Here is a 26,510-nt window from a genome sequence, read left to right as displayed (position 1 = left end):
CAATAATTTCTTTCAAAAGATAATGTATATAGCAACTCCAAAAATGTGGTTTTTCAATTGGAATTTAGGTAGATATCCCCAAATAATATGTATATTCATCATGCTACTTCGGACTTATAAAAAAGTTTCAGCGACTAATTCAAGTATTACTACTTGTTCTGCTGTTGAACTATTCCATTACCTAAAATCCATTAAATTCTCTTACGTTTTTTGTTATTGACACATACAATTTCCAATTTATTTTAGGCCAGTTTATATAATTCAAAAATAGTTCGATTGCAGTCACATTCACTTTAACTTATCTTTCAATATATCATTATTCGCTACGTCAAGCAAGTGTCAAGATTTCAATGCAAACTCAAACAGTTTAATTTCCTTACATCCTCTATTAAAATTATCTTTTTATTAATTTTTGTTTTACAACAAAATACAGACTAAATAATAAGTAAAATATATTATTTATTATATATTCTTATTATTATTATTAATAATGACCCTCGCCAAGGGGTCGATCAAAGTTTTACGCTATTTTGTTTGCTTCCGGTTGTTGTATTTGTAGTTTTGTTTATGTGTCGGTTGTGTTATGTTCCGCTTCGTTTCCGTCTCGTTTGTTTTATAAGGTTGGAAAACTATAACTCTACCAAATCTGTCGTTAACGCCACGCCAAATGTTTGCAATTTTACTCTGTATGATCGTTTAGCTTACTTTTTATTCTTAGAAAAAATGTGTAAAATGTATACATGAAATTATAAGATTGGAGAGTAAATGCACGAAAAGGGGAGGTCGGCTTGATACATTTTTGGGCGTCCATGGTCCTACATTCAGGGTTGTGTTCCACAAGTATGCTTTGTACATTTAATTCGGATGCAGTATTCTATACATTTACAGTTGATGTATCCACATACTTTAAATGATATCGGGAGGGGAAACACCTAATCATAAACATAAAATCGGAAACACGGCGCCCCCAGGCCCTCCCTCCTCTCTGGGATTGCGTTTCACCCGTCAAAAGAATACAATAAAAACACTTTAAAGACGTATAATGCACATTCGTTAAAGTGATTCCGGGAAGCGTATGTTCTTCGACCACCAGCTTTTGAACACACCCTCTCCCAGCACACTTCTCTGGCTCCTACGTCTCAAGCAGACCGACTAGGTCATAGCTAGGCTTTAGCCACCTTGCAAAGAACGCTTCGTATGTGGGGAGATGGGGGAAGGAATCGAAAGGTTAGGACGACGCTGCCCATCGCCAGGGTATACCGAGGTGGCCATTAACCACCGCGGTATTCCTTGCGATCGAACGCCTCTGTCAGTTTGGACTGTTGGTGGGTGGGTGGCAAGTGGGGTTTATGAGTTACTGCTGTGTTTTTGTGTGGGTGTTTTGTGTTTGTCAGTGTTCTGGTTCTGGTTCTGGTTCTGGTTCTGTTCTGTTCAGTGTACGCTTTAAACTAATTGATAAAATATAGTTTAAACGTTAGTCGTGTTAACTAATTGTTAAAATCTGGATCTTACGAATACGGCGCTCGAGTCGTGTTCACTGTAGCCCAAGCGCTTGGTGTGCTTGAACACCTCGTTGGTGATGCTCGTGACGGGCATGGACTGGTCCAGATTCTCCGCCATGTTGAGCACCAGGCGCAAGTCGCGCTGCATGTGGCTCAGGGGCTGTTGTGGATTGAAGTCGCCCTTGGCCATTTCTGAAAGGAAACAAGGCATAAGACATGGTCAAAATGATGTTTATAAAATTAAGTGTAAGTAAGTAAAAATCTTAAATAAAATATTTGTTAAACCTTACCTTTGCCCTTAGCTAGCAGCATCGGTGATTTCATCGAAGTCAAGTCGAAAATGTCTATGATATCGTTCAAGGAAATGGAAAAACGATCAGCTGCAAAGGAAATATTTATCAGATCCATTAATATAAACGCTAAATACTTCCAAATAGCAAACTTACCCAGTGCTAACGCCTCGGCCAAACCGACCAGACTCACTCCCAAAATGGTTTGCAAAATTAGGTTCACTTTGCAGGCGTTACCGATATCTGCTAGATGTGAACAAAGGACAGATTTAGTACATTGCCCTGTGGAAAATATCATTGCACTAGGCTGTACTTACTCCCCAAAAAGAACGTGTTCTTCGCGATGGTCTTGAAGCACGAGTGGCACTCCTCGAACACCGAACGATCGCCGCCGGCGAGGATGATGAGCATGCCATCCGCCGCCTCTTGGCGCGAGCCGTGGATTTGTGCCTCCAGATAGCGACCGTTGCACTGCTTGATACCCTCTCCAATGTCCAACGAGGTGTCCGGATCAATGGTAGACATTTCCACGTAGGCCTTGTTGTTCAAGTCCTTCAACTGCAGAACACCGCAGTTGCCAAAAACGAGCTGAACAGGAAAAGAGGAGCATGTTAATTGTATAAATTATAAAACAGCTTTGAGATTTTTGTCAACTGATGAAACCCCATATATTGTTTCCCAATACCTTTGTATTCAAATTTATTTTAAATTTATACACTACAAACTACGCCGTACCTCGTACAGAGAACATACGAACTTGTTTACATAAATCATTCGTGCGCAGCCACGCATTTAGCGGGCACAGAGAACATCTCTACCTCTGTCTGTCTATCTCTACCGCAACACGCCCAACGTACTTAAGCACAAATCTATTAACTGCCAGGGCATATTACATTATAACCATTGCATGTGCAATTCGACCTAATTTCATGTCAACATCAAATGGTTATTATTTCAAATTAAGTGTAAATAACACACTTAATCCCCAGTTCCACTTATTCCCCCGAATTAATAGAAATATGTATGTAAAACTTACATCCTTGGCGCCCTTGGGATCCGACACACAGCAAAATATAACGTCGGCAGCCTCCACCACATCCATGGGAGTGTCTTTGACCTCGGCACCGGCCTCCGCAAAAGGCTGGCACTGCAATAAGCGAACGTCGTGAGATTTCGCTTTAGATACACTAAGGCGGGAACTTACCTTATCAATGGTGCGGTTCCAGACCACGACCTTGTGGCCTGTGTAGATCAAATCCTTGACTATGGTTGATCCCATCATGCCGAGACCCAGGAATCCGAAGGTCTGCTCTGAAGGCACGATTTCGCGATCGGCCAGCGTGTTGGAGCGCGAGCTCATGTCGATAACTTGTGCCTCCGGCCGCGTGACCACCGGACGGTCGAGCAGAGCAATTGCATTCGGAGCCCGTTTGGCGGCCAGGGTGGCCAAAAGTGCGTCAGTCTCCACGCGACGTCTGGGCGTGGCGCCGGCACCCTCCACATCCTGCGCTGCCTCCCCGGAAGCGGCCCTCCTTCCCCGCTTGGCGTTCGATGTCCCACTGGGCGTCTGCTGGGCGGAGGTGCGCCGTTTCTGTGTTGATTTTGTCGCCGATCCCTTGCTGGACTTGACCGACGCGGCGGCCACGGACTTGGCCTTGGGCGTCCGCTTGCCACCTGCCTTCGTTGTGGTCGCCGGCGTCGTCGCCGGTGACGCCGAGGAATCTGCATTGACCTCCCCATCCAAGGCCTCGCCCTCCTCGGGGCTGCCCACCACATGGGCCACCACTCCGTTGTTGCCATCGGCAGCAGCCTCGTCGCCCACGGTCTCCTCGTTGTCCAGGCCATCGCGGATCTTGTCAAAGTCGGCTTCGGTGGCGTGATTGGGCGCCCCGCAGCTCTTGTTGACCTGCTCGTCCACCTCGGCGGGGTCGTCAATGTACTTCTCGATATCCGTCATGGCGTGACGGAAGGCAGCGGGCTTGCTCACCTTGGCCAGTTCATCCTTCCAGGGTCCTTCGAAGGGCTTGATGTTGTTCTCCTCAATCCAGGCGCTGTTCGAGGGGACACACATTATTTTTGCTCACTTGCGTTTCTCTAGCTTTTACTTACAAATTTCTAGATCCGAAGAAGAACACGCATTTGGTATTCGCCCGGCGCTGCTGGCTGAGCAGATCAAGAGGGGGATCTACGATCTAGGGGAAGTAATTATAATTAAAAACCACTGTACAATAGCTTCCGGTTTGGGTCATAAATCATGGATTTATGGATTTCAGTTCACTTTTCATTAAATTCAAATTAAGGGAACTATCTTTGTGGTAAATTATAAATAAATTAGAAACTGTAAAACTTATTTATAACTTAAGATATTTTAAGTTTGCTTCTCATTAAATTAGAAGTAGAAAGGATGAAAGTAGAAAAAAAATGAAATGCATTAAGTACAACTTTAAAGTTCGACATTTTAAAAAATTCTTCACAAAAAAAAAATGCTAATTTATTCACATAGAGGAACAGGTTTTTTGCCAAATATCTTTATCTTATTTACCAAATGCAAAAAGAATCTCTTAGTAACTCAATGTTTACGAAGTTGAGAGTCCAATAAAAACTGAGGAATTCCTTAATATCACACAGCTGGTTATTAATAATGCTTACATTAAAAAAACTACCCTCAGTAATAAAAACAATTGGTATCTCTGGATATAAGGAATGGAAGTAAACACTAAACATTATATCTTAATAAAAACCTTTTACCAAGGCTATTGGATTAAAAACTTTAAAGAAAGGCCAACTTTTCCATTAAAAATGATTGAAAAGTACATATCCTGTTCAAAATAATACTTTTTAATTAAGTATTAAGACCTTAGGTTCAAAAAACAAGCGGTCGGAAATAAATTTAATTTTTCTAAATTTCTAGCCACTTCTCAATGAATTCTAATTGAGAAAGATTGCTTTCCGTAATATCACTGACTGCCTAATCTAAAAAGCATTTGGTATAACACAGGGCTAGCGAGGGAAATGCTAGTTCTAAGATATATCTAGATAAAAACGGAGTTTTCACAGGGTTATTAGATAAGAACTCTTTGAAAAGTGAACCATTCCACCGAGAGCGGTTGAAAAGGAGCTCTAGGGGTATCCTTGGCAACGCCTGGTCGAGATCCATGCCCCCTCCTCCGCCCCTGCTGGCTGTACGCGATCGAGAAGCCATAGCTCGTGGGCCCCCGATAGCGGGGCCTCCAGAGACGGGGCCACTTCCAGGCCGCCGGCAGCAGCAACAAAGCAGCGGCAATGTGTGCAAGTGCGTGGCTGATGGCAGCGCGGCGGCTGAGACGCCGGCAGCGTTGGAACGAAAAGTACAGTCGAAGACAAACACAACAACATGGCAGGCAGAGGAGGCGGCAGCGACGCGACGTCGACGCGGCGTAAACATTCCGATCGCCGATTTTCACTGCTTACCATTCCAGGCCACGGAGTGAAGCCCTTCATTTTGGCCCTGGAAAATAGAAGGAAAACGCTATTAGGAAACTCCATTTCAGGGGGGCGGGGGAAAATCATATTGGCCGCGGATGAGATGGGAAAAAAAGGGCGCGCGCGCGAAAAAAGCGCCAACGCAGCGACGTCGACGTCGCCGCCCGGGCACCACACATGTAACTCCGAAAGCCCAGTGTTTCCAGTGGATCGCTGTACATGGAGCCCTGCGTGGCGGTCGAAAAAGCAGCGCTAATTGCCTTTTATGCACACTTCACTGCTCTTTTTTTGGAGCGCCAACGGTGCGCGATTGAGGTTATGTGTTTGCTTTGGTTTTCGTTCCTTCTCGCGGCGCCCGGAGAGCTGCAAATGCACCCCGCGTCCTGGAAGGGTGCTTCGTCCTGGCTTACCATATCAGATCCTTGGGTTTGTAAATAAATTTCTCCGCCGTATCGCCGCCCGACAGCGACAGTTTTTTGTTCTTCGACATTATGTTGTCCAGGCGTATGTTGAACTTGGTTATTTTGCTGGCTTGGGCGGACGGAGCACACGAACTAATGGGTGTACTTCACGTAGTACGGGCACAAATCTCGGCGTCGGAGTTCGTTGCTTTCGGGAGATATTTGCTCGCTGGCCACCCGTATTTTTCTTTTTTTTCGCTTTGTGTGTGTGATGCGCTGCCGAACCGATAGTCTCTGCTCGGGATGCGATAGCTGGCGGGCGCCATTTTGGCTGGCTATCGGCCAGTGTTGGAGAGCGGCCGCGGTGTCACGTCACCCGCGGGGGCTGCCAACTCGCCTCGAACTCTTATTTAATTTGAATTTATTTTCCATTTGCATTTTTGGATAAGTGCTACTTAAGATTGTAATGTAAATAAAATATTAATTTATTATATTACTCCTAGTTAGCTTATAAGTAATAAGTTACAACAATTTTGTTAGTTTAAGTGCAAATATGGCAGCATGATAAACAATTAAAGTGAACTAGTTCCTTAGTTTTAAACTTTCTTATTGTTAAAAAAATATGGTTTACAAATTTTGTATACAAATAAGGTTGCATCGATAGCAAGAAATATTATTAATAACAGGTTTTCCCCACATTTAATAAGTTATTATTGAGCCCAACATTCGCAAAGGTACCAGGTATATGTATATAAAGAAGGTTTGCAATTGTTGAACATAATACATTATTCTGCATTAATAGAATAATATGTATGGTCTCCAATTACCTTCAATTAACCTTTCAGATTCTGAGCTCAAAAACCAAAAAGCGGGCAAGACTTTCACTTAACCGCAAGTGTAAAGTGCCGCTCCAAGCCGCAAAATAAATTGCCACACGTTCAGCCCCACCTCCATTGGCTGTGACACTCAACACTCAACCATATAATCCTCATAAATATGAAACAATCAAATAAAAAAGGAATAAAAGGAAAATGCTGCAGGGCTGCGGGGTGCATGCGACAGCCCTGCTCGGTCAAACTTTATGGGCGACCTGGTGCCTGAAAAACAATAGGGCAAAAGGGAAAACTGTGGCCGTAAAGGGGTAAAAAGTAGCATTTTCGCTAGGAAAAGAAACCCTACTTTTGGGTTGAATAATGGCTGGCATTTTGTTTTGCAATTAGCAGGCGCGCAAAGGGTGAAGGGGATTTATCGGCACCAGATTGCCATCAACTATTTCGGTTTTGCTAATTTTTTGTATGGGAACACATATTTATATGTATGTATGTAAAAAATCGTTTAAATCTTCTTTATTGATAATTAACTCTTTTGAATTTGAATATTTACTGGTCAATAGATCAGGGCTGATATCGATCTTTTGCCACCTCTAAAGTTTGCTAATTCGATAACTTTCATTCCAATTTTTCGCGGCTTCTATTTGTTTTCTTGGAAATTAGGGTTTACAGAAAGCAGTTATTCCCATTTAGTAGGTTCCAGTCAATTATATAAAAGAGGCACACAAGTATACGTATATTTATTCGTATTTTTCATTACTAGCCAAAAAAGTCTCCAATATCCAGCTTTGTGGAGTTTGTTTACGCTTGTCCAATTGTGCTGACCCTTCAAAAAGGGATCTTCTCTGTTTACAATTTAATAAACATATTTATACATTTGGAACTTTGAAAGAGCCTGCTTGAGAATTGGAAGAATTGAGGATCCCATTTTCCCATTGGAAGTCAGTCGCTTTTTTACATCTTACTTGGACTGTGGAAATCCTGGAGCCCTCCGAAAAATGTTAAAAAGTTTTAGTAAATCATCAAAACAATGCATTTCGCAATTATAACTAATTTGCATATATCCACCTTTACTTCCAGTTCCATAGATTTTTAAAATCCCAATATTGCTTGGAGCAACGGCATCTTTCAGAAGTAAGTTATTCAAAATGGAAGCAATATTCGGCCATCTTATCTTTATACACTTCACAAAAAAGTGATCTTAAACTTTATTAGAAAAAAGGAATTCCCAAAAAAGATTTATAACATGTACTATTTTTGCAGTCTCGAACTACAATTTCGTTAAAAGAACCTGATTTCAATCCAGATCTGAGTGAGTATACCCAATTTTTCCTACATTTTACTAATCCACTTAGCAGCGATTGATCAGGTTTACTCAATCAATTCCCATTAATCAGATTTACATATTCAATACCTACACCATGCTGTGTTTTTTGCGATAAACACTCCTTTTTTCGAGATATAATACAGGGTGGTTTCGGATTCTTATCGCACAGCTCCGTAGAATAACCCCCTACTTACCCAAGCACATGTTAAATTAACTGAAATAATGGATAGTTTTTGCCTCCATTTATACACACAAATAAGTCGGCTTGGGGAACATCTCGGGCATTTAAAGTGTTGGCGAAACAACAACTTGGAGCACGCGCCACTGCCGATTGTGGAGCACCACTTGCCACTCAGCACTCACCACTCGCCACAGCCCAAGGATGTGGTGGAGGAGAAGGAGGGACTGCAGCAGGATCTAGTGCAGCGCAAACAAACAGCAAATAGGCACAAGGACCTCCTTACTGGCGGCTTAGCCAGTCGCTTTGTTTTGCCATTTGGAAGCTGCAGTTGCAGGCGCATTTGCCGCACTTGCTTTCGCTTTTCCCCAACTTAAATCAGCTAATTTACTCCCCACTAAATCACAAACCGAATCCACAAATTCAATCCTGTGGCTGGCTCCACAATTTTTGGCCCGCTTTTGCCAAAGTTTCTGACGCGTGGGAATCGCAGTAATTTCCACATGAGTTCACAGGGAAATCGCAACCATGCTTAAAGCCCAAGTTGCTTCAAACAATGCGTTTTTCCCAAGTTATTTAATATGAGATTTAATATATGGTTACAATATAGCATAAGAACACATGTACGTATTTATTTCTATACTTATAATTGTAAATTTCATTTAAAATGCAATTACAGGTAAAATGGAACCCCAACTAGGAGCTGGCCAAGGAGAACCCACTTCGATAAGATCATCCAGCCAGTGTGAGGATACACCAAATTTTCTAATACAGCGAGATCATGCCCGGAGCACTGAGTCTCCGGCAGGTGGTAATAGGCACACATTAACTCATCCGGCCACCCAGCACCAGAAGTTGGAGGCGTTACTTCAGAATCGTAAGCTCCATATCATACCAGAAACCGGAAAGGTCCTGAGCAAGATTCAAAGCAACAGCGAGCAGTCCATTCAAACAGCCCATGTCAACTGTACTGGACACACTGATAAAGAGGAACCATATAATATGAACCTATTAGAAATAAATAGTCAAGCGGAAAAACAATGTGTAGGATTGGAATATCAACCAGCTTGTTCTTCAAAGCTAAAGTTATCAGCAGACAATCAAAAGTGTGACCAAGGAGACCATGGACATGTTTCTAACTCGACAAAGCCATCAATATCATCAAATAGTTTTACTGCACCTTTACATCAATCGTCTTCACCAAAAACTTCTCGTTCAGTTAAGTCTAAGATATCCGAGCCTAAAGCAACAAATTCAACTGCACCTTCAAATGGTAATCAAGCTGGCCATCTGAATACTCGAACAGTAACCTTTTCGATGGAGAAGTTGGATCAGATATTTAATGAAATGCTTGGCAAGACATCCTTTAGCAGCTCGATACCAAGAACTGGAAACAATCAACCGAATCCGACGACTTCTATGTCAACAACTTATACCCCGGTCAACCAATCGAAGGGTTCCCCAACCCATTCAGTGCTGGCACATAGCGCCGAGCCAGTGGAACCCGTAAGCAGTTATAAGGAGCTACATTTGTGCAAGGAAATCCAGTTGGCCATGAGTGACCTGAATTTTCATTCGCCACTGCCCACTCAAATGTACGCCTGGCCACATCTCGTGCAGGGTGGATCCCTGGTGCTGGTGAATGGCTCTGGCACGGGTCGTTCCTGGAGCTACCTTTCCGTAGTATGCTCCTCGGTATTGCGTTCCTTGCAGGAGGCTCCCTTCACCCTTAAGGATCGCCTTGCTCCGGGTCCCCTGGCCCTGCTGGTCGCGGATTCTGTGGAGAATGCCAAGAAATTGACTTCCCATTGCGACTTTCTGATGAGAGACTACCAAACCGAGTTCCCGAAAGTGGTCAATACACACGCTTATTCCATGGCGGATGTATACCTTATATTACTGAACTCCTGCGGAGTTTTAGTAACAACAAAGAGCCATTTGCTGGATATCTTGGTCAATACATTAAACCTGGTGGATCTGACCAGATTGCAGTTCCTGATCTTCGATGACTTTGATCGCATGCGCTTGGGGAATGCCCAACTCCTCGACGAAGTGCTTGAGAAAGTTTATAGCTTTGGTTGTCTGACGATGCAGTTGATCCTAGCATCTCAGCAATGGCATTCAAAGAGATTTAAGAAACTCTTAAAGCGAACGAATAAACCACTTATACTCTTTGGAGATTTTTTCGAGGCTGCCCTGTACGGAGGTCTCAAAATGAAAATCACTTTAGGTAGTTCCGCCTTGAAGACCAAACAGCTCCTCGAGTTCCTGGCGGCCCAGGAAGAACCGAGACAGCGCACACTGATATACTGCAAAGATCAGGTGGAGCTAGATCACCTGAAGATAGTTTTAAAACGAGGTGGCCATCAATGTGTGGGAATTTTAAGAGCACAAAATCAGGTAAGAAACTTGGATTTCATATTTGGTAAATTATAATATTCAATCATTTTCTATTAGGCACCGCACGAGTTGATGCTGGTCAGCGATATTCAGCTCCAGGAACAGCTTCAAGTGAGAAACATCGAAGTGCTCATTCACTTCAGTCTTCCGGAGTCCTGGCTGAGACTCGCCAGTAGATTCCAAACCATGGCAGGCAGCATACGTAACTTATTTACCACACCACCGGAGGCCAAGCAACCTCCTTTGGTCACCTACTTAATGATGGACGAGAGTAACTCTAGGGAGTGGTCCCGCACTGTAAAATTCCTTCAGGATCATGGCATCGCCACGAACGAGTTGATGTCCTCCAGCCAGCAGAAAATGGATGACAGTCTTCCCTACTGTCCACATCTACTGATCAGTGGAGATTGCAACCAAAACCAGTGTAATAAGCGACATTACTATGTTCGCACCGATCTTCCGGAGCCTGGAAATCCGGTTCAGCAAGAGGGAACATTAATACGCTGCAAGTTGTACAAAGCCTACGATGCTGTTCATATGGCAGTGTGGCCCATCGAGTATAAGACCAAGGACTCGACCAGCTGGATGAAAGTGCCGTATCCCTCCAATCCTCCGACATTAGTGCTTAAAATGAGCTTGGGAGTGCCAAAGAAGGTACACAGCCCGTGTAATATGAACGATGTCTGTTTTGTGCTGTATCAGGAAACCTGGAGGAGAGTGAGGATTGTAGACATACCTTCTAGAAGTCACGTCACTGTACAATTCCTGGATCATGGCAGGGAGTTAGTGCAGGTTAAGCTGAGTGAGCTAAGGCAGTGTCCGGAGAAGTATAGAACCCTACAGCCGCTGGCATTGGATATTCGATTGTCAGGGTTGGTTCCAGCAGGAGAAGAAGGAAAGTGGTCGTCGGACTCGATTCAATGGGTTCAGGAAAACTTTTATGTGGTCGAGGGTCAGGTAATGCAGATATGTGTGGATTGCGCCGTTCTAGATGTGGTCTACGTCAAGGAAATCACCTTAATTGAGGAATGTCCAACGATGCTGACGAGTGTATACAAATTCTGTTTAAGAAAAGAACTGCTTCGTCAAGGATTCGCCAGAGTAGACAGCACAAGCATCCAACAATTGAGGCTCTTGCACAAACATCAAAAACAGGAAATGGAAAACTGGGAAGCCGACCAGGAAATATTTAGTTCGACAAGCAAGAGTACCGATTTAGAGGATAAGAAAATCGAACTTTCTTCTCCCAAGGAAGTATGCAATGAAATGGCCAAGGCAGCGAAGGAAAGTAAGTGCCTCGATTCGAATAATAGGCTAAGCCTTATGATAGCAACACTTAAAAGTTTTGTATTAGAAGAGAAACAGGAAGTTAAGGACGTATCGAAAGAGAACTTTTGTGAAAGGGATAATGAGAACATTGTCGAAAAACCAATTAAGGAAAAACTGGCCCCATTCGATTCACCAATAGACAGCACTACTGCTTTATTAAACACCCTGATTCACGAGCTGAACACTACAAGTCCTTCAAAGAAAAAGGACACTCAACTATTTATACACAACCTTATTAACGGAGGGGATAACCAGGACATCCCTAACAGAAAGTCCTGTGCAAAACCTATAAAACTAGTCAAGAAACTTGAAGTTAATCAACAAGAGCCTTCGAAGGAACAAGTAACGCAGTCCTTGAACTGTGCCACAAGCTCAGGAGAAGTAGTGCATCCCAGGGCTAAATGGCACCAGACCCAAACGCATATCGAGCTAACCATTGAGCAGCGAGTGCCAGAGTATAAGCTCATTCTAGAGGGAAACACTTTGATCTACACCGTGACAGCTACTTCTCCTAATCAACGATGCATCCTGAATCTCCTGGGCGAGGTGAGGATCGACAGGGAGAAGCAACATGGTTACTATCTACATGTCAAGTTGGCCAAGGTTGGTTTACCAGTATACTGGCCCACTCTTCTTAACTCGCTCTATGCCCAACAACATTCGCATTGGCTGATATACGATACTGAGCGTGCTCAGGAACCTCCACCATCAATGGGTTTGGTCCTTTGGGAAGGGTATCTAAATCGTGAGAAACGAAATATCCACTCCAATCTAGAGGAAGATGACTTCAATTCTGCTTCGGACGTCTCTATTGAACAGGGAGTGGAATATGGCATCGGGGACGAGTCTATATTTGACGACTTTTAGGGTTACCACACATATTTTTCTTAGCTTTCTACATCTTTTATAAACTTGAATTTAATTATCTGTTTTCTTTATACTTCAAATTAAATTTCTTTATATCATTTAGGGGATAGCCCTGGTCTGAGTTCTAAAAAAAATTAAACCAAAATAGGTAGTAGCTGCGATATCATTTCACTAATTTTGTACTGTTTTGTTATTATTATATTAATTTGAAAACAACTTTATTATTTTGAAAGCCTTGCAGATTCCATTTCGCTTTTGATCGCCAATTTTTCTGCGTTACTCAACACTGAAACGAAGAAATACAACTCTGCGTCGTGTTGAGTCGCGTTGCTATCTTGATCTAGTTTGTTTGATATTTCTTGTTCCGCTTTGAACGAACGATGTCGCGACGAAAGGATAAGCGAGATTCAAGCTTTTGGCTCAAGCAGGCGGCCACCTTACCCGATTACGTGCTTCCAGAGCAGCAGGTAGATGAGCGGAAGAAGCTGCATCATCCCGCCTCGATCCTGTGGTCGCCGCAAATGCACAAGGAGCACGAAAATAGTTTTCTCGAATATCTGGGCTTTGCGGCGAAGTGCTTCGGTATCGAGGAGGAGCAGGCCCTGTTCATCCTGCGACGTAACGGCTTTGATATACCCTTGGCCCGCCGACGCCTGGAGCGGGTCGAGACCGCCCGAGGATGTCGCTATCATCGCTGGAAGGCCCAGGATCTCATCCGACTCTCGAAGGCCTTTGAAAAATACGGCACCAACTTTGCGAGGATCCATGAGGAGTTGCCCCATTTCCCGAAGGCCGAAGTCCGGCTGTATTTTTACTATATGTACCCGGAGGTTTAGGCTCCAGAAGTGCAACCATGCAAGCATGATATGCATGCTTTTCCAAAGGCTAAGATGCATACAACCTTGAATTTGGATATTGTTACATGATAAAAAAGTATCTTAATATTGTAATCCTCTCATAATACATCGGATTTTTCATCCGAGTATTCGATTTATAAAGAGACAGGATTACATTTTTGAATGCAATCGATCTTACTTACTTTTCGAGATGCCTTCAATTGCATTGCCATCTTTAAAATTGGGTAATTTAATTTAAGAAATGTTATTAATGGAAAGTCTAAGCATTGGATGAACTTGTCTTTATTTTGATACACCATATATTTGCAGTATTCTCTTAGGCTTACAACTACGCATTAGCAAGCGTGTTTATCACTAGGTAAATATAACTATTTTAATTCGTATGCGTATAAGTTGGTATCGACTTCTGAGCTTAAGGTCTTAAACATGTACAGGATTAGCATAGAAATGCTTAATAATACGTCTACATAGACTATATACAAATTAAAATAAAAGAGTAAACAAAAATCTTTGAAAATCTCTGGAAAATGGAAGATGTATAAATAAACCTTGAAACAAATGGTGTGAAAATGTGAAATATACGACTAAGTAAATGCATATTAAATTCTTTCAGTCTAGTTTTTGGTTTTACAAAAAGCGAAGATAACTTGTCAAAACAAAAAACTTGTAACATGTACTTTTATGACAAAGGCCATAGAAATTAAGATGTATCTCCAAAAAAAGGTGGATAGGAAGTATTATAAAGGAAGCTGCTGCTTAAATGCTCCTTTCTTTCAGTCTAGATCACCTATATTCGTTTCGTCTAGCTTGAGTGTACAGTAGACACTCGTCTTTAGTAGCTCCTTAAGACTAAATGTTCTATGCTCGATGGCATCGCTGTCGGAAGATGCTGCTAGGTGTGAGTTCCTCGTCTGAATAATACAATGTGGCTATGCTGCATCTAACTAAACTAGGACTATGCTAGACTAAGGGCTGAGACTTGCGTACATTTCCTTTGGACTACGACTAAAACAAACTGCTCTGCTTGGCTAGGCTGCAGCGGTGCAGGGTCATGGTGCCTCCGGGCTGGAGGGCGAGGGCGTGGATCCCTGGCGGGGGCGTGGTCACCGGACCCCATGACAGCCGCTTTCAGTTGGGCCTCAGTGGCAGCATTCCATAATGTTGCTGCTGCTGCTGCATCATCATCTGTTGCTGTTGCTGCTGCTGTTGTTGCTGCTGCTGCTGTTGTTGCTGCTGCTGCTGTTGTTGCTGCTGTTGCTGTTGTTGCTGCTGCTGGGTGGCCACCGCTGGTCCCTGGGAGGTTGTGTAGGTCACGGCACAGGCTGCCGGCTGGGACACCACCACGGGAGCACTCACCTTCCGCTCCGACTGGGTGCGAATGGGCTGCGGGTGAGCTGCATTTGGCTGCGGCGGCGGAGCATACATCAGCATGGGCGGCGGCGGAGGCGATGGCTCCACGCTGGGATGACGGGCAGGTGGCGTTACAGCTGAGCCATGATACGAGCCGTAGGAGCTGTCATCGGACTGGGCCGACTGTCCGCGATTCCTGGGTCCTGTCACTCCATACAGTTGCTGGGGATCCCGCCGGTCGTACTTGTGGTTGCCGTCCATGGGTGTGGGATTCGTCCGGGTGCCATAGACGGGTTGGAAGCCCTGTGGTTGCTGCTGGGGATCGACCATCATCTGTGGGGGAGGCTGCAACTGTTGCTGCTGCACTCCCATGTTGGCCTGTTGCTGCTGCAGTTGCTGTTGCTGCTGCTGGAGCGGTTGCTGTTGTCCTCGCATGGATCCTCGCATTCCGTAGATACTCTCGCTGCGCTGCTGCATCTGGTTCTGGACATTCTGGTTCTGCAGGTGGGCGGATTGCGGAGCAGGAGCCACCTGTTGCTGCTGCTGTTGTTGCTGCTGCTGCTGTTGCTGCTGGGTGCGCATGGGATAGAGACTCTGGGCGGGCACGAGAGGACCTGGTCGTGGCACAATGTCTCTGTTGATGGCCGTGTTGCTCTTGGCGTACACCGACTGGGAGCGGTTCAGGTTGCTCCTGGTCAGAGTGGGGGAGCGGCAGTACAGGGAGCGGGTTCCGCCGTACAGCGGCTCCTGCTGCTGCTCGTACTTCGAGGAGAGCGGAGGTGCGGTGTACAGGTTCTGGCAGTAGTTGCCCTGCCCGGCATTGGCCACCACTCCGGCCATCTGCCCCATGTTGGCCGCCTGGTGCTGACCATTTGCGGATGCCTGACCTCCGGGATTGCCGTTGCCATTGGGCTGGCCGCGCTGGTAGGTGCCCTGCGACTGCTGGTACTTGCCCGGCTTCTCCATGTCCATGTCGTAGTTCAGCTCGTCCTCCGAGTGAATCGAGCTGGAGTCGTTGTCGATGCTGCCCTTGGTGTGGCGCAGGTTGCGGCGCGAGTTGAAGATGTACTCGTACACCAGGCCGGAGGCCATGCCGCCCACCAGGGGTCCGAACCAGTACACCCAGTGGTTGTCCCATTTGTTCAGCACAAACGAGGGACCCAGGGAGCGGGCCGGATTCAGGTAGGGCATCTGCAAAGAGGAGCACAGGGGCTTGGGTTAGTTGCGAAGCCTGGGAAAAGTATTTCAGGGGCTGCATAAGTCAGCAGTGGCAGGAATAAAGCTCTTAAGGATGCTTTTCACATTTTCCAACAAAGGATACTTGTGGAAAAAGTTGGGAAACAATGCAAGAGGCATTTGATATTAGAGGCTAGTTGACGACAAATTGTTTTTACATTTTTAAGAGTGTGTACTCTAGTTTGTAATATTAAATCAAGTAGAATCATTTCATTTTTAACCAAACTAGAGTATAGTAACACTTATAACACAATATCTACTCATCATCTACCCAATATCTACACATCAACTACCCATATTTTAACAGAATCTACACGTAATCTAAACCAGCTTTATTTATTTTAAAGCAACACACAAATAGTAACATTTTGAAAATCCAAAATTTGATATAAACACATTATCTACCTATCATCTACCCATCATCTACACATAATTTACCCTTATCTTACTCGCCTTCTACCCATCTACTCATTAACATGATTTGAATTAAGAACCACTTGATTGACTTTTTTAATGCTATTCATGTGGAGATTATTTCATTAAGAGCTAGTAAATTCTTTGAGAAATTCCTCCAAACCCCTAATGACCCAGAGATCTGCAAATCGCTTCGGCGTAACTCAATCCGCCGTCGATATGAACTTCACTTTAATCGGTTTCCCCTCAAGAGCTTAGCCAAGTCATCGCGTCTCCTTTGAATCCCCGCCACAAACTGTCCGTTATGCCAGCAATGCAGCTGGGAATCCTGGGAGTCCCTGTGCTAAATTAATTATCTCCTCCAACCCCGCTCGACCCTCCAGCAGCCAGCATCCCACGATTAAAGAAGCCTCTACCTGAGCCGAACCCAGTTTATCTCGTCCGCTGTTGTCATGCTGCGATTTTGCACCATCAAAATGACAGAGTCTTAAAGTCGGCAGGTGCGTTCTTTCAGTTGTTTGTTTTCGGTTCGGTTTCAGTTTCGTTTTTGGCGGGCTCTGTTTTTCAGATTTCTGATTCCTGCCCGGCATTCCTGGGCCTTCACATGGGATGGGATGCTGTGGCAGGGCAAGGCATGGGACTCAATTGAAGGGAAGTCAACTCACCGACACAAAGCAGCAGGCGCTGTAGGCACATCCAATCGAGGCGGCCGAGTTGCCCATGAACCTCTTCATGGGATCCGTGGAGACGAAATAGCACAGAACCACCAGAAAGGTGAGGATGAATTCCACGCCGAACCGTTCCCAGGCAGCCAGGGCAGCGCTCTGCGAGATGGCGGCCTGCAGATTGCCCTGGTATCCGGGCACAGTTACTCTGAAAGATACAATAACCAAATAAATGAGTATGTTTTATGGTGACAATAAATAGGGAGTATAACTGGGGCATAGACTTATAGCCCATTTCTCAATGTCATGTTCAAGTTCTAGTTTGTTATCTGCCACAGAAATTTAATATAAAGTTATATTCCTCGAAAAGAGTACATCATTTTCTCTATAAGACGTGTTAATAGGATATAGACTCTGGTTTAGAACATACATCTAAAAAATTTAATTTTTCCCAAAGAAGAATTAGACTAAATCCCAACATTTACCCGCACAATAAGAAATTGGCCCTTGAACGTTAAAAAAAATCTATAAGATAATATAATATTGGCTCTATTTTATCCCATACACCTAGATAAAACCTAAAACTACATATAATGAGGAATTGAATTTGTCAAAAGATTCATTTAACTGAATGACAAAAGTAACCAGGACATTGAGAAATCGGCCTTAAAGTATACATTAATCCTCTCTTATTCAATTTATAGTAATAGTTTTTAAGGAACACATGAATAAATATCAATAATCTGAGGTGTAAACTACTGATTTTTGGTATTCGATTGATTTGAGTGCAGAGTTCATTAATCTCAGAGTCAATAACAATTCATTTTATTTACTTTTTGCTATCCTGACAGTTTCGAAAGCAACCCCCTGTCAAAGTCCACCCCATTAATCTGGCGACACATGAGCTGCCTCAACATCATTTGGACTGTGAAAGTTTCAATTACCGAGTTGCCAAATGAGTTTGAATCTCCGCGATTTATGGGTAAACTCAACTGCCGGATAATTTGTTTCCTGATGCGAATGCAAAGTTCTTCGGGAGCCCCATATATTACGATGCTCAGGAATTTGACTGTCGCCACAGGCTAGGTAAATATTTTGCCAGCCATACCGCACTCCCCAACCCGAGGCACTCAACCACACCTATCCAGCTATACACCCACTGTGGAAATCCGGAAATAAATGCTTTTGGAATGCACTTAAAAGTACTTTAGCAAATAGAACGCCAGGCAATGGGAAATGGCTCCAGGATCCGGATGCAATGGGGATTGAGGTGAGAAGTGGGCGATGTATACTTCGTCATCATTGGGGACGGCTTAGTGGGTAAACCTCCTAATTCCTCCTAATCCCCGAATACTACTGCAAAGAAGTCCTCCCGGGTGTTGATTAAAGTTTGATGGCTTCGGAAAAACAGTTGGCCTGGGGGAAGGCGGACTTGAAAGTGGTCCTTGTTTGCTCATAAATCTATAAAGTGCTAATTTCGCAGGGCACGAGTGACCAGAAACCACTCATCCACATGGATAAACAAACACTCGGTTGGCGAGGAAGCAGCTAAGTAGCCGGAAATGGCACTGGAGCTCTCCTTCCTGTGCAAATTGTTTGCGGAATAAAAAATGCCAAAAAACAGAGCAGCAACTGCAAACTTGAGCTGCGGACAGGAATCGTTATCCTTATCCCCACACTTATTCCCGAGTGGAGGCGACTGCTAGCCCATTTTCTCGCACTGGTGGCCACCGCGTTTCCGGGTGAAAGGCGAATGCCGGGTTGCGGATTGCGGATTGCGAACTGCGGATTGCCATGTGCCATGTGCCATTTGGAACCCTCTTCCTCGGTTTGGTTTGCTTCTCGGTCTTGTCTGGCTTGCGGTTGGCTTTCCGGCTCCCTGGGATGTGGGGAACGGGAGTGGGTCTGAATTCCCGATGCATCCCCAAATTAAATTATGCCGTGAAATCACTAAACGCATTTCTGCCAGCGCACTTGATTTATATCTAAATAAGCCGTCGAAGTGTCATGGCATTCTCTAGGCTAGGAAAGTATTTGTGTTATAAAGGGGTCTTAAAAACCTCTTAGAAACATTTTCCTATTTTCGTTTCTTCATTTAAAATGTCCAAAATATTAAACTATTAGTAATTTTTAAGCTATACCAAAATATACTACTTTAAAATGATATAGTACCTAAAATATCCAGTTAAATAACACCTACAATTTTCCTTTATTTCTATAAAAACGATAGGAATTGACCCCAATTCGAACTGTATAAAGAGTTCATCAAATACAAATGCTCACTTTAGTGTGCCATTTTTATGAACTCTTTTTTGTTTGCCCCCACTGGCCAGGTGTTGTTTGAACACCGGCGACATAACTGTATATCTGGACCACCTGTGCAGGATTGGCATAAAGATGAGGATGCAGGGGCCAAGTGAAGGCGACCGGAAACACCGGCAGGATGCCATTTCCAAGCCAAGTGCGATAAGCCGGGCGGAGCAGGAGCACTAGCAAATAATGAAGGGGGAACGGAACGGATTCAGTAATTGAATTGCCCATGTGACACGAATTGATTACGATTTCGATTTCTAAAACCATCCCTCTGCTGCAGCAGGAAGTGCATTTCCATGCTAGATACGAATCAACTGGCACACAAGGAGAATAAATGATAATTTTGAAGACAATTTAAAGTGCCTAAAATAAACAGGTTTAGGATTTTAACAAGGAGAGGAAAACTCTACAAGGGTGTGTATAATTTTAAGATGGTGCATTGGTATTATGATGAAAACTTATAGAACCATATTAAGATAAGATGTCTTATAATATATGCTCTTTCTCTAGGATCTATGATGAACATGAAGGTCGGATGTGATTAGTACATATCATCCTTAAGCAACCAATTTTCAGGAATACTTCATTGGTTGCTACTGTTTTTCATAAAATAATAATTTAATTATATCATTTTCTAAATTGTGGTTTTATAAATCAGATGAAAAAAATAAATCTACCAATAAGTAATATACTATGCAAGTCCCTCCCTCTTCTCTCAGTGCAAGCCTTGATCTCTCTGTCTGGTGCCTCTTCAGTTGGCTGTTTAAAATTTAAATTCGGTCGCCTCAAAATCCTGTTTTCTGTTTTCAGTTTTCTTCGTGTATCCTCGGCAACAGTAATTTCTGTTTGGGGCAGCAGGTGTGCGCTGTCCACTTTTTCCAGCTGCTCCTCGGATGACCAACCAGATCGCAGCAGCGGCCGCTCCGGCGACACGTGTTTGATTTCAAGTTTCCCTTCCGCACCACGCATCCTGCGCAGGCGCAGCCCTTGGACAAAAACCAAAATCCAAAACCCATCCCAGTGCGAGTCCGAGGGAAATGTTAATTATGTTTTTCTGCTTTCTGGGCTTCTTTGCCTTTCAGTCTTTGGCGGCCTCTACCTGATTTTTATCTCTCGACATTTTCAAAGGCTACTCGCATTTTTGGAACGTGCTCGGCGTGCGTTCTTCGAGCCGAAAAAAAGGAGTATTAAGAACGGGAAGAAATCATTGAAATGCGAGGAGCAGCTAAAGACTATTCAAATATTTTTGAGCCGGATATCGATACTCGAGTTGGTTCCCGTTCCCCGACTTAATCGCCCCTCCACAATGTTTTTTCAAGCGTTCTTTGCTTTATGATAATAGAGTTCAGCTCAGACTCGGGTTTTATCTGCTTTCGGTGGTATTCTCTGCTACTTGGCCACATGTGGCATATGCGTCGCAATTAGGGTAAGTGCCAAGTGACATGTGACAGCGGAAAAGCCAGGAGGAGCAGCTGAAGTGGCAGGTCCTTGGGGAGTGGGTGATTGCCCCTACCAAACTAGAGGATTTTTAAGAATGTTGTTTATCGCACATTGCTGGCCTATCCTAAAAATCTCTAGCGAGAAGCATTTTAAAAATGTCTACTGGAGATTTCCAATACATGTTATATTTTCTATGGTTATTTTATATGTTTAAAATGTTGTTTACTACACATTTTAGGCCTATCTCTTGGGGCAAGTTGTTTGAATCTAAAGGGGGTTTCCCAGATCTCTGACATTTGATTATCTTTAAAGCACATGTATTTAAAAATAATATTTAGATTGGCATATTACACACCTTTGGACTATCCTAAATATCTATAGAATGAAGTACCTATTTATTATATATACTATATTATTTACTATACTCCTAACACTTCTCCAAAGTCTTTTCCTATATATCTAAATGTGGCAGGTTTTAAGAAAATATTTCTGTTTGTTTTATTTGATATCCTCAAGCTCGAGCAAATTAAGTTTACCGCCCATCATGAAATCACAACGATTTCTGCGAAATCTCCAATCCCAGGCTATAGCCCACATAAGCCGAATCTAAACCAATTAATCAGCACCCGGGCAGCTGTAGAGAGTCCATTCTCCTCTTTTTAGTCTCTTCTCTAAGGGAAACATATGTTTCGACTAAAAGACAACGTGAACTCGTTGGACCCTAAGAAATCCATATCAGGGGAGTACAAAAACCGAAAAAACCCGAACCTGATCGCAGGGGCAGCAGCTGAAACATGTTTCTTCGTCCCCTTTTTCTCCGGCTCCCGACTCGCCCGCTCGGATCTTGATCTCGGTAGAAAGTAAAGATGCCAACGCACTTAAAAAGAGGCTTCTCCGAGGGTCGGAACAGATGTCGAGCAGACACAATTGCTGCGAAAGGGAGTTCAATGCTCACAAAAAACTGGAGCGACATTTGGAAAAATGGTGCGCAGGCGCAGATACTCGTATTTCCCCACTCCACTCCCAGGTCCTGCGTCCTGCGTTCGCTGGCTACAAAAGGGAAAACCCTGACACATAGATCCTTGGGCCTCCTGCGTTCTTTATCTAGGCATCACAAAGAGATTTCGGAAATCACTGCGCAAACATCGTGGTGTAGGGGCAGATGTTTCGATGTTTCTCCTGCGGATAGAATCCTAGCTACCTGCCTGCTTTTTCCATTTTTTCTGCAGGTGGTTGTGTGGGCTTGTGTGTCTGTGTGAAGGACTGGGTTACCTGCACATTGCTTTCATAGAATTTCCCATTTCTACGCATTTCACGCTTCCTGCCGAGAGTCCTTGTTGTACAGTCATCGCCCGAAAGTGCGTTTCATCTGTCTCTATCTGACTTGGCCTGTTGTCCTGTTATCCCCGTATCCCCTCCCTGTCTAACATCCTTTTCCGCCTTGATTTACGACCAGGCACTTTGAGCAGCCTGTTGGATTTAATTTGAGACTCTTCAGCTTGCTTTTCGGGCAAATCCGCACGCAGCCTGCAGAATGTCCTGCGCATAATGCAGCAATTGCTGTGGTCAGGCGTAGCAAAAATACACACATATTTAAATGCATTCAAAATGAATTCCTGTCTCCTCAACAAAATAATTCTCCTGTGCATAATAAATAACATTGTCAATCAATGGTTATCCTCAATCAGTTGGTTAAATCGTTGATGAAGGCTTTTGATAGGACAATCTGCTCGAAGTGCATTTATTTATTTCACTTCTATAATCTGCAGTTGCTTGAAAGTATTTCTTTGTTTTATTTAAGCCAAAAGAGTTTAAATTCTGTAAATTTCAATTTCCAACTCAATGCTTTTTAATGGAATTGAAATACATACCCTACAAAAGAAGCCTTCTTTTTCTTGCAAAAAGAGCAAACTGAGCTTAAGGAACTGTGTTTTATTTAATATTTTAAAATGAATAACAACTTACCCATAGAGAAGAGCGGCTCCTGCGATTCCTCCGCCACACTGGGCGGTGATGTACATGGCTGCCCGGATGGGAGATATGGATCTGACCACACAGAGCGCCAGGGTGACGGCGGGATTGATGTGGGCGCCTATGGGTAGTAAGCAAAAACAAACTTTAGATACTCGAAGCTATCTACAGAGGCCACCCAATGGCTTAGACCGTTAAATATCACTTTGACACTTCCTAGGAAGGCACTCTTTGTGGGCCCAACAGATAGCATCACAACTTAATGCCCAACCAATTGGCTGTGAAAAAGCGGGGGAATTGCGAACCACAAACTGGGGGAGTTTCGGGCAAATCAACAACACATGTTTCAAGTCCCTTCCTCCCGAGGAAGAGGTGTCCTCCCCCCTAAATTTACTTGGCTTTCCTCTTTTTTGCTGGCAAGACGTTTAATTGCCTTGAATGTCAACGCAAATGAACAAATACATAAATACCAGAGTAAATGCAAGGGAAAAAGGGGAAATAAGTGGGGAAGTTGGGGTGCCAGAGGAGATAAGATTCCAGGGAGGAGGAGTAGGCAGTAGGTGGAGCCGCCCTGAGTGCATTGCCTTTTCGAAAATATATGGCAAGCAGAGTGTGGGGTTCGTGTTCTGGGCTCTGGTTAGGTGGCTCCCCTCAAAACGGCGCTTTCCCACGCAATTCCAAGTCGAAAAAAAAGAAAACATCACTTGTCGCCCCGTTTTGTTGACGTTTCTGTTTCTGTATCTGTATCTCGGGCTTATTGTATCTCCTTCGACTTACCCGAGATGTGGAGGAAGCACTGCGTCAGCGTGGCCATCGCCAATCCGGAGGCCAGAGCCGTGGCCAAAAGCACGGAGGACACACTGGCTCCCACTCCAACGCCCGCGGCGGCACCGCAGACGATGAACACGTACATGAACGAGGCCAGACACTCGCTGATGATGGATCTGCAACGGAGGAGGAGGATGAGTATGGGTTGGGATGGTTCCGCAACTGGGTTTCGGCTGGGTTTTGCATGTGGAGTGCGTACAGTGGTTATGGCTTAGAGAGGTTCGGGGAAGTCAGAAATGTACTATATTATGGAGGCTTACAGCCGAAAAGAGCTTTATTAAGTGGTTTTATATCTTAGCTAACTCCGTAATTTAGATTAGATATGAAAAATGTTCAAGTGATTCTCATGTACTTTTGTGTGTAACATAAATTGAGCCCCATTGGGCCAGATATATTTGCTTAAAATCTCTATGAAACGTCTGCAACAGAATACAAATATATTTCTACATAAAAAACCAAAACACCGTTCTAAAAATAAATATAAAACAATTTAAAGAAGGATTTTCTTATTAAATGCAGTATAACATAAAAAACTCAAGATTAAATTTACATTTTTTGCTTTACCTATGTTTATAAAGTTATGCACTCGAAATATGTAGTTTAAATATATTTTAAAAATAAAAGAAAAATACATCAAAAAATAAAAAAATCCTGTAAACATTATAAAACAACTTATAAAGCGATTTTTATAAATTGAAAAGCAAGTTTTATAGAACGAATATAATTACACTTAAGTTTGGAAACCATAAGCAAAATCCTTAGATTCAAGCCATTTTAAGTGAAAATAAAATCTTTTCTGGTTCTGGAATATATTTTTAAAACAATAAAAGTGCACCTATCTGATATTCACTGTACTGCACAAATCAAGTTGCACACAAAGCTCTTTCTTGTTGCCCTCGAGCACTGCAGTGACAATTAAGCGAGGGGTGTGGGGGCAGAGCCTATAAGGAGGGTCTGAAACCCCGGAGAGGGGGCACCACAGAAGCGGTCCGATGAGCAGCTGCAATGCCGCTGAATCCACTGGATTCCCGCTGGACGTGACGCCACTCGGATTCGCATTAAACTCGAGAGCGGAGTCCGCGGCACGATAACGAAAAATCAAACAAACCGAGGGGCACGATGGATTTCCATAACTTCATAAATTCAGCCATTTGATTTGGCTGCCCTCTTTAATTGGAACCACATACACCACGTATATGTGTCCACCCATCTGCCCCATTAAATCCCCTCCTTTTTAAAACGGTCAATCGGGGGGAGTTCACGACAAAGTGTCGCGCAATTTAGTTGGAATTCTTGGCGCTCGACATGCCCGGAATGCATTGCTCCTGGCTAAGATTTAATTACTCCATCAGCTCGTGATGAAATGTTAATTGTCTGCTAGTTCCCTGGGCGAACGGAGCTCGCTGGGAGCCACAAAGTGCTCGAAACTTTGCCCGTGTTTAGTTTGGCGATTATCTTGATGATGTCGTCTGGAGAACACTTGGATTTCAATTACTTAGACTCCACACAAAGCCCGATGTCATCCGACAATTGCCGTCTAAAGTTGAGCAAATTGAAAGCAAGTGCAGATAATGGCTGCGAAAACAAAAGGTTCGAAGTGGATTTACACGCGGAAAGAGGAGGTTTTTAGAATCATTTATCAGAAAAGGCGATAAAAAAAGTTAGATACAAATATTTAGAGTTTATAACACGGATTTTAATCAAGGAATTTGTAAAGCACATATATTTTGTAAGTTAATAAATTTCTTATACGAAAATGAGTGAGTTCCAAAAGGCCTATTTAGTGATTAGACTGTATACCCCAAGAGTTATAGATTTATTTACAAATATGCTTTTATTTGAGAGTTTTAAGAAACATTAAACCATTTTTGAAGGTATATATTGTACATCCCCCTTCAAAGAACTTCTATCTTTTTTAAACTCAGTTCAGAAACGCTATCCTAAATATTTATGGATTCTGGGGACTACAAATATGATTCTTTAATCATGAATTTCGGGACTCGCGTAAGGAATATCAAAATAAATTGGATTTTCAAATCATCTGCTAGATTCATTGTTTTTTTTCCAACTGCTGGGAAGTTCGCGGCTGGACTCACCTCCAAAACTCCAGCGTGCGAATCTCGGCCTGCATGCTGCGCTTGGGAGCCTGCAGGGTGCTGGACAGCCGATTGTTGACCCCGTGGCCTCCGCCATGCGAGTCCTTCCGCATCGCCTCCAGGCGCTCGAAGAGCGTCACAATGTGATAGTCTATGTTGTGCTCCAGGGGCACGGTGTGCAGACTTTCATCGGCCATCTCGCAGTCTGATATTTATACGATTTGTTTGTATATCTGCTAATTAAGTCGCTGGGGAGAGCTGAACACGCGACAAGAAACGGAGAACTTGGCTCTGTTAGGCACACATTTCGCACACTGCAAATTGCACTCAATTTGTGTCAATTGACGAGTTTTTGAACTTTCAACCGACCGATCCGTAGTGATTCGACTGCGACTTCGACTTGGGTCCGAGAACACGTCCGTCTTCAAGCGCGAGTGGTGAGCGAATGAGTGGATGGCCCAGGCGAGTCAGGTTGCCGAGTCCGCAGTGCCACACGCGCAGCCCTCAGGAACAAGTTGGAGTTGCAACTCACCACCACCACCCTGCGGCGACAGCGGCCGAGGCTGAGCTGCCCACTCCACCGACGCAGTGGTGGGTAAGCAACCCTGCACTGAAAGAAAGTCCATGTGTTGTACTACTTTAGGCATCAAAAGTATGATCATGAAGGAGTTGATTATAATAAGAAAAGTTGTTCAAGAATTATAAAAGGTAAGTTTAAGTGCAAATATTATTTTTTCGTTTCAAGTAGTTGAGA

The 26,510-nt window shown here is 43.7% G+C and overlaps 4 protein-coding genes across 5 annotated transcripts; 2 read left to right on the top strand and 2 right to left on the bottom strand.

The window, feature by feature from the left end:
- Positions 1–366: 366 nt before the first annotated feature.
- On the bottom strand, positions 367–5,962 carry LOC108034834 (cytokine-like nuclear factor N-PAC). 2 transcript variants are annotated; one of them, XM_017109953.3, is made up of 9 exons: positions 5,665–5,962; positions 5,243–5,279; positions 3,902–3,984; positions 2,997–3,843; positions 2,829–2,939; positions 2,110–2,380; positions 1,949–2,038; positions 1,793–1,882; positions 367–1,694 (listed from the first exon to the last, which is right to left on the bottom strand). In XM_017109953.3, exons 1-9 carry the CDS (start codon positions 5,742–5,744, stop codon positions 1,495–1,497), a joined length of 1,809 nt encoding a protein of 602 aa, XP_016965442.1. In that variant the 5' UTR covers positions 5,745–5,962; the 3' UTR covers positions 367–1,494. The 2 variants fall into 2 exon arrangements, with proteins under 2 accessions (XP_016965442.1, XP_016965450.1); XM_017109961.3 differs by having other exon boundaries at positions 1,949–2,035.
- Positions 5,963–8,674: 2,712 nt separating this feature from the next.
- LOC108033457 (putative ATP-dependent RNA helicase SoYb) lies at positions 8,675–12,688 on the top strand. The gene is made up of 3 exons (XM_050884945.1): positions 8,675–10,390; positions 10,448–11,678; positions 11,745–12,688. The coding sequence occupies exons 1-3, from the start codon at positions 8,675–8,677 to the stop codon at positions 12,584–12,586; spliced, it is 3,789 nt and encodes a 1,262-aa protein (XP_050740902.1). The 3' UTR covers positions 12,587–12,688.
- A 170-nt stretch (positions 12,689–12,858) lies between these two features.
- Positions 12,859–13,556, top strand: LOC108033847 (uncharacterized). The gene has a single exon (XM_017108481.3). The coding sequence runs from the start codon at positions 12,967–12,969 to the stop codon at positions 13,420–13,422; it is 456 nt and encodes a 151-aa protein (XP_016963970.1). The 5' UTR covers positions 12,859–12,966; the 3' UTR covers positions 13,423–13,556.
- A 153-nt stretch (positions 13,557–13,709) lies between these two features.
- On the bottom strand, positions 13,710–26,223 carry LOC108035040 (neurogenic protein big brain). The gene is made up of 5 exons (XM_017110399.3): positions 25,757–26,223; positions 23,610–23,776; positions 22,827–22,953; positions 17,109–17,316; positions 13,710–15,984 (listed from the first exon to the last, which is right to left on the bottom strand). The coding sequence occupies exons 1-5, from the start codon at positions 25,951–25,953 to the stop codon at positions 14,572–14,574; spliced, it is 2,112 nt and encodes a 703-aa protein (XP_016965888.1). The 5' UTR covers positions 25,954–26,223; the 3' UTR covers positions 13,710–14,571.
- Positions 26,224–26,510: the final 287 nt, after the last annotated feature.

Source organism: Drosophila biarmipes, chromosome 2L, assembly GCF_025231255.1.
Source record: "Drosophila biarmipes strain raj3 chromosome 2L, RU_DBia_V1.1, whole genome shotgun sequence".
Taxonomy (NCBI): Eukaryota; Metazoa; Arthropoda; class Insecta; order Diptera; family Drosophilidae; genus Drosophila; species Drosophila biarmipes.
The sequence above is the reverse complement of the archived record's forward strand: the minus strand, read 5'-3'. Positions and strand labels throughout refer to the sequence as shown.

Bases quoted from the DNA above. Each gene is read 5' to 3' on its own strand.
- LOC108033847 (XM_017108481.3), top strand. From the start codon at position 12,967: ATGTCGCGACGAAAGGATAAGCGAGATTCAAGCTTTTGGCTCAAGCAG.
- LOC108034834 (XM_017109953.3), bottom strand. From the start codon at position 5,744: ATGTCGAAGAACAAAAAACTGTCGCTGTCGGGCGGCGATACGGCGGAG. The intron at 5,280-5,664 runs GTAAGCCAGGAC...TCTATTTTCCAG, and splicing joins AAACCCAAGGATCTGATATG to GGCCAAAATGAAGGGCTTCA. The intron at 2,381-2,828 runs GTAAGTTTTACA...TTTCCTGTTCAG, and splicing joins ATCCCAAGGGCGCCAAGGAT to CTCGTTTTTGGCAACTGCGG.
- LOC108033457 (XM_050884945.1), top strand. From the start codon at position 8,675: ATGGAACCCCAACTAGGAGCTGGCCAAGGAGAACCCACTTCGATAAGA. The intron at 10,391-10,447 runs GTAAGAAACTTG...ATTTTCTATTAG, and splicing joins TTTTAAGAGCACAAAATCAG to GCACCGCACGAGTTGATGCT. The intron at 11,679-11,744 runs GTAAGTGCCTCG...GTTTTGTATTAG, and splicing joins GGCCAAGGCAGCGAAGGAAA to AAGAGAAACAGGAAGTTAAG.
- LOC108035040 (XM_017110399.3), bottom strand. From the start codon at position 25,953: ATGGCCGATGAAAGTCTGCACACCGTGCCCCTGGAGCACAACATAGAC. The intron at 17,317-22,826 runs GTAAGTTGTTAT...TGTATCTTTCAG, and splicing joins GGAGCCGCTCTTCTCTATGG to AGTAACTGTGCCCGGATACC. The intron at 15,985-17,108 runs GTGAGTTGACTT...TCCTCTTTGCAG, and splicing joins GCGCCTGCTGCTTTGTGTCG to ATGCCCTACCTGAATCCGGC.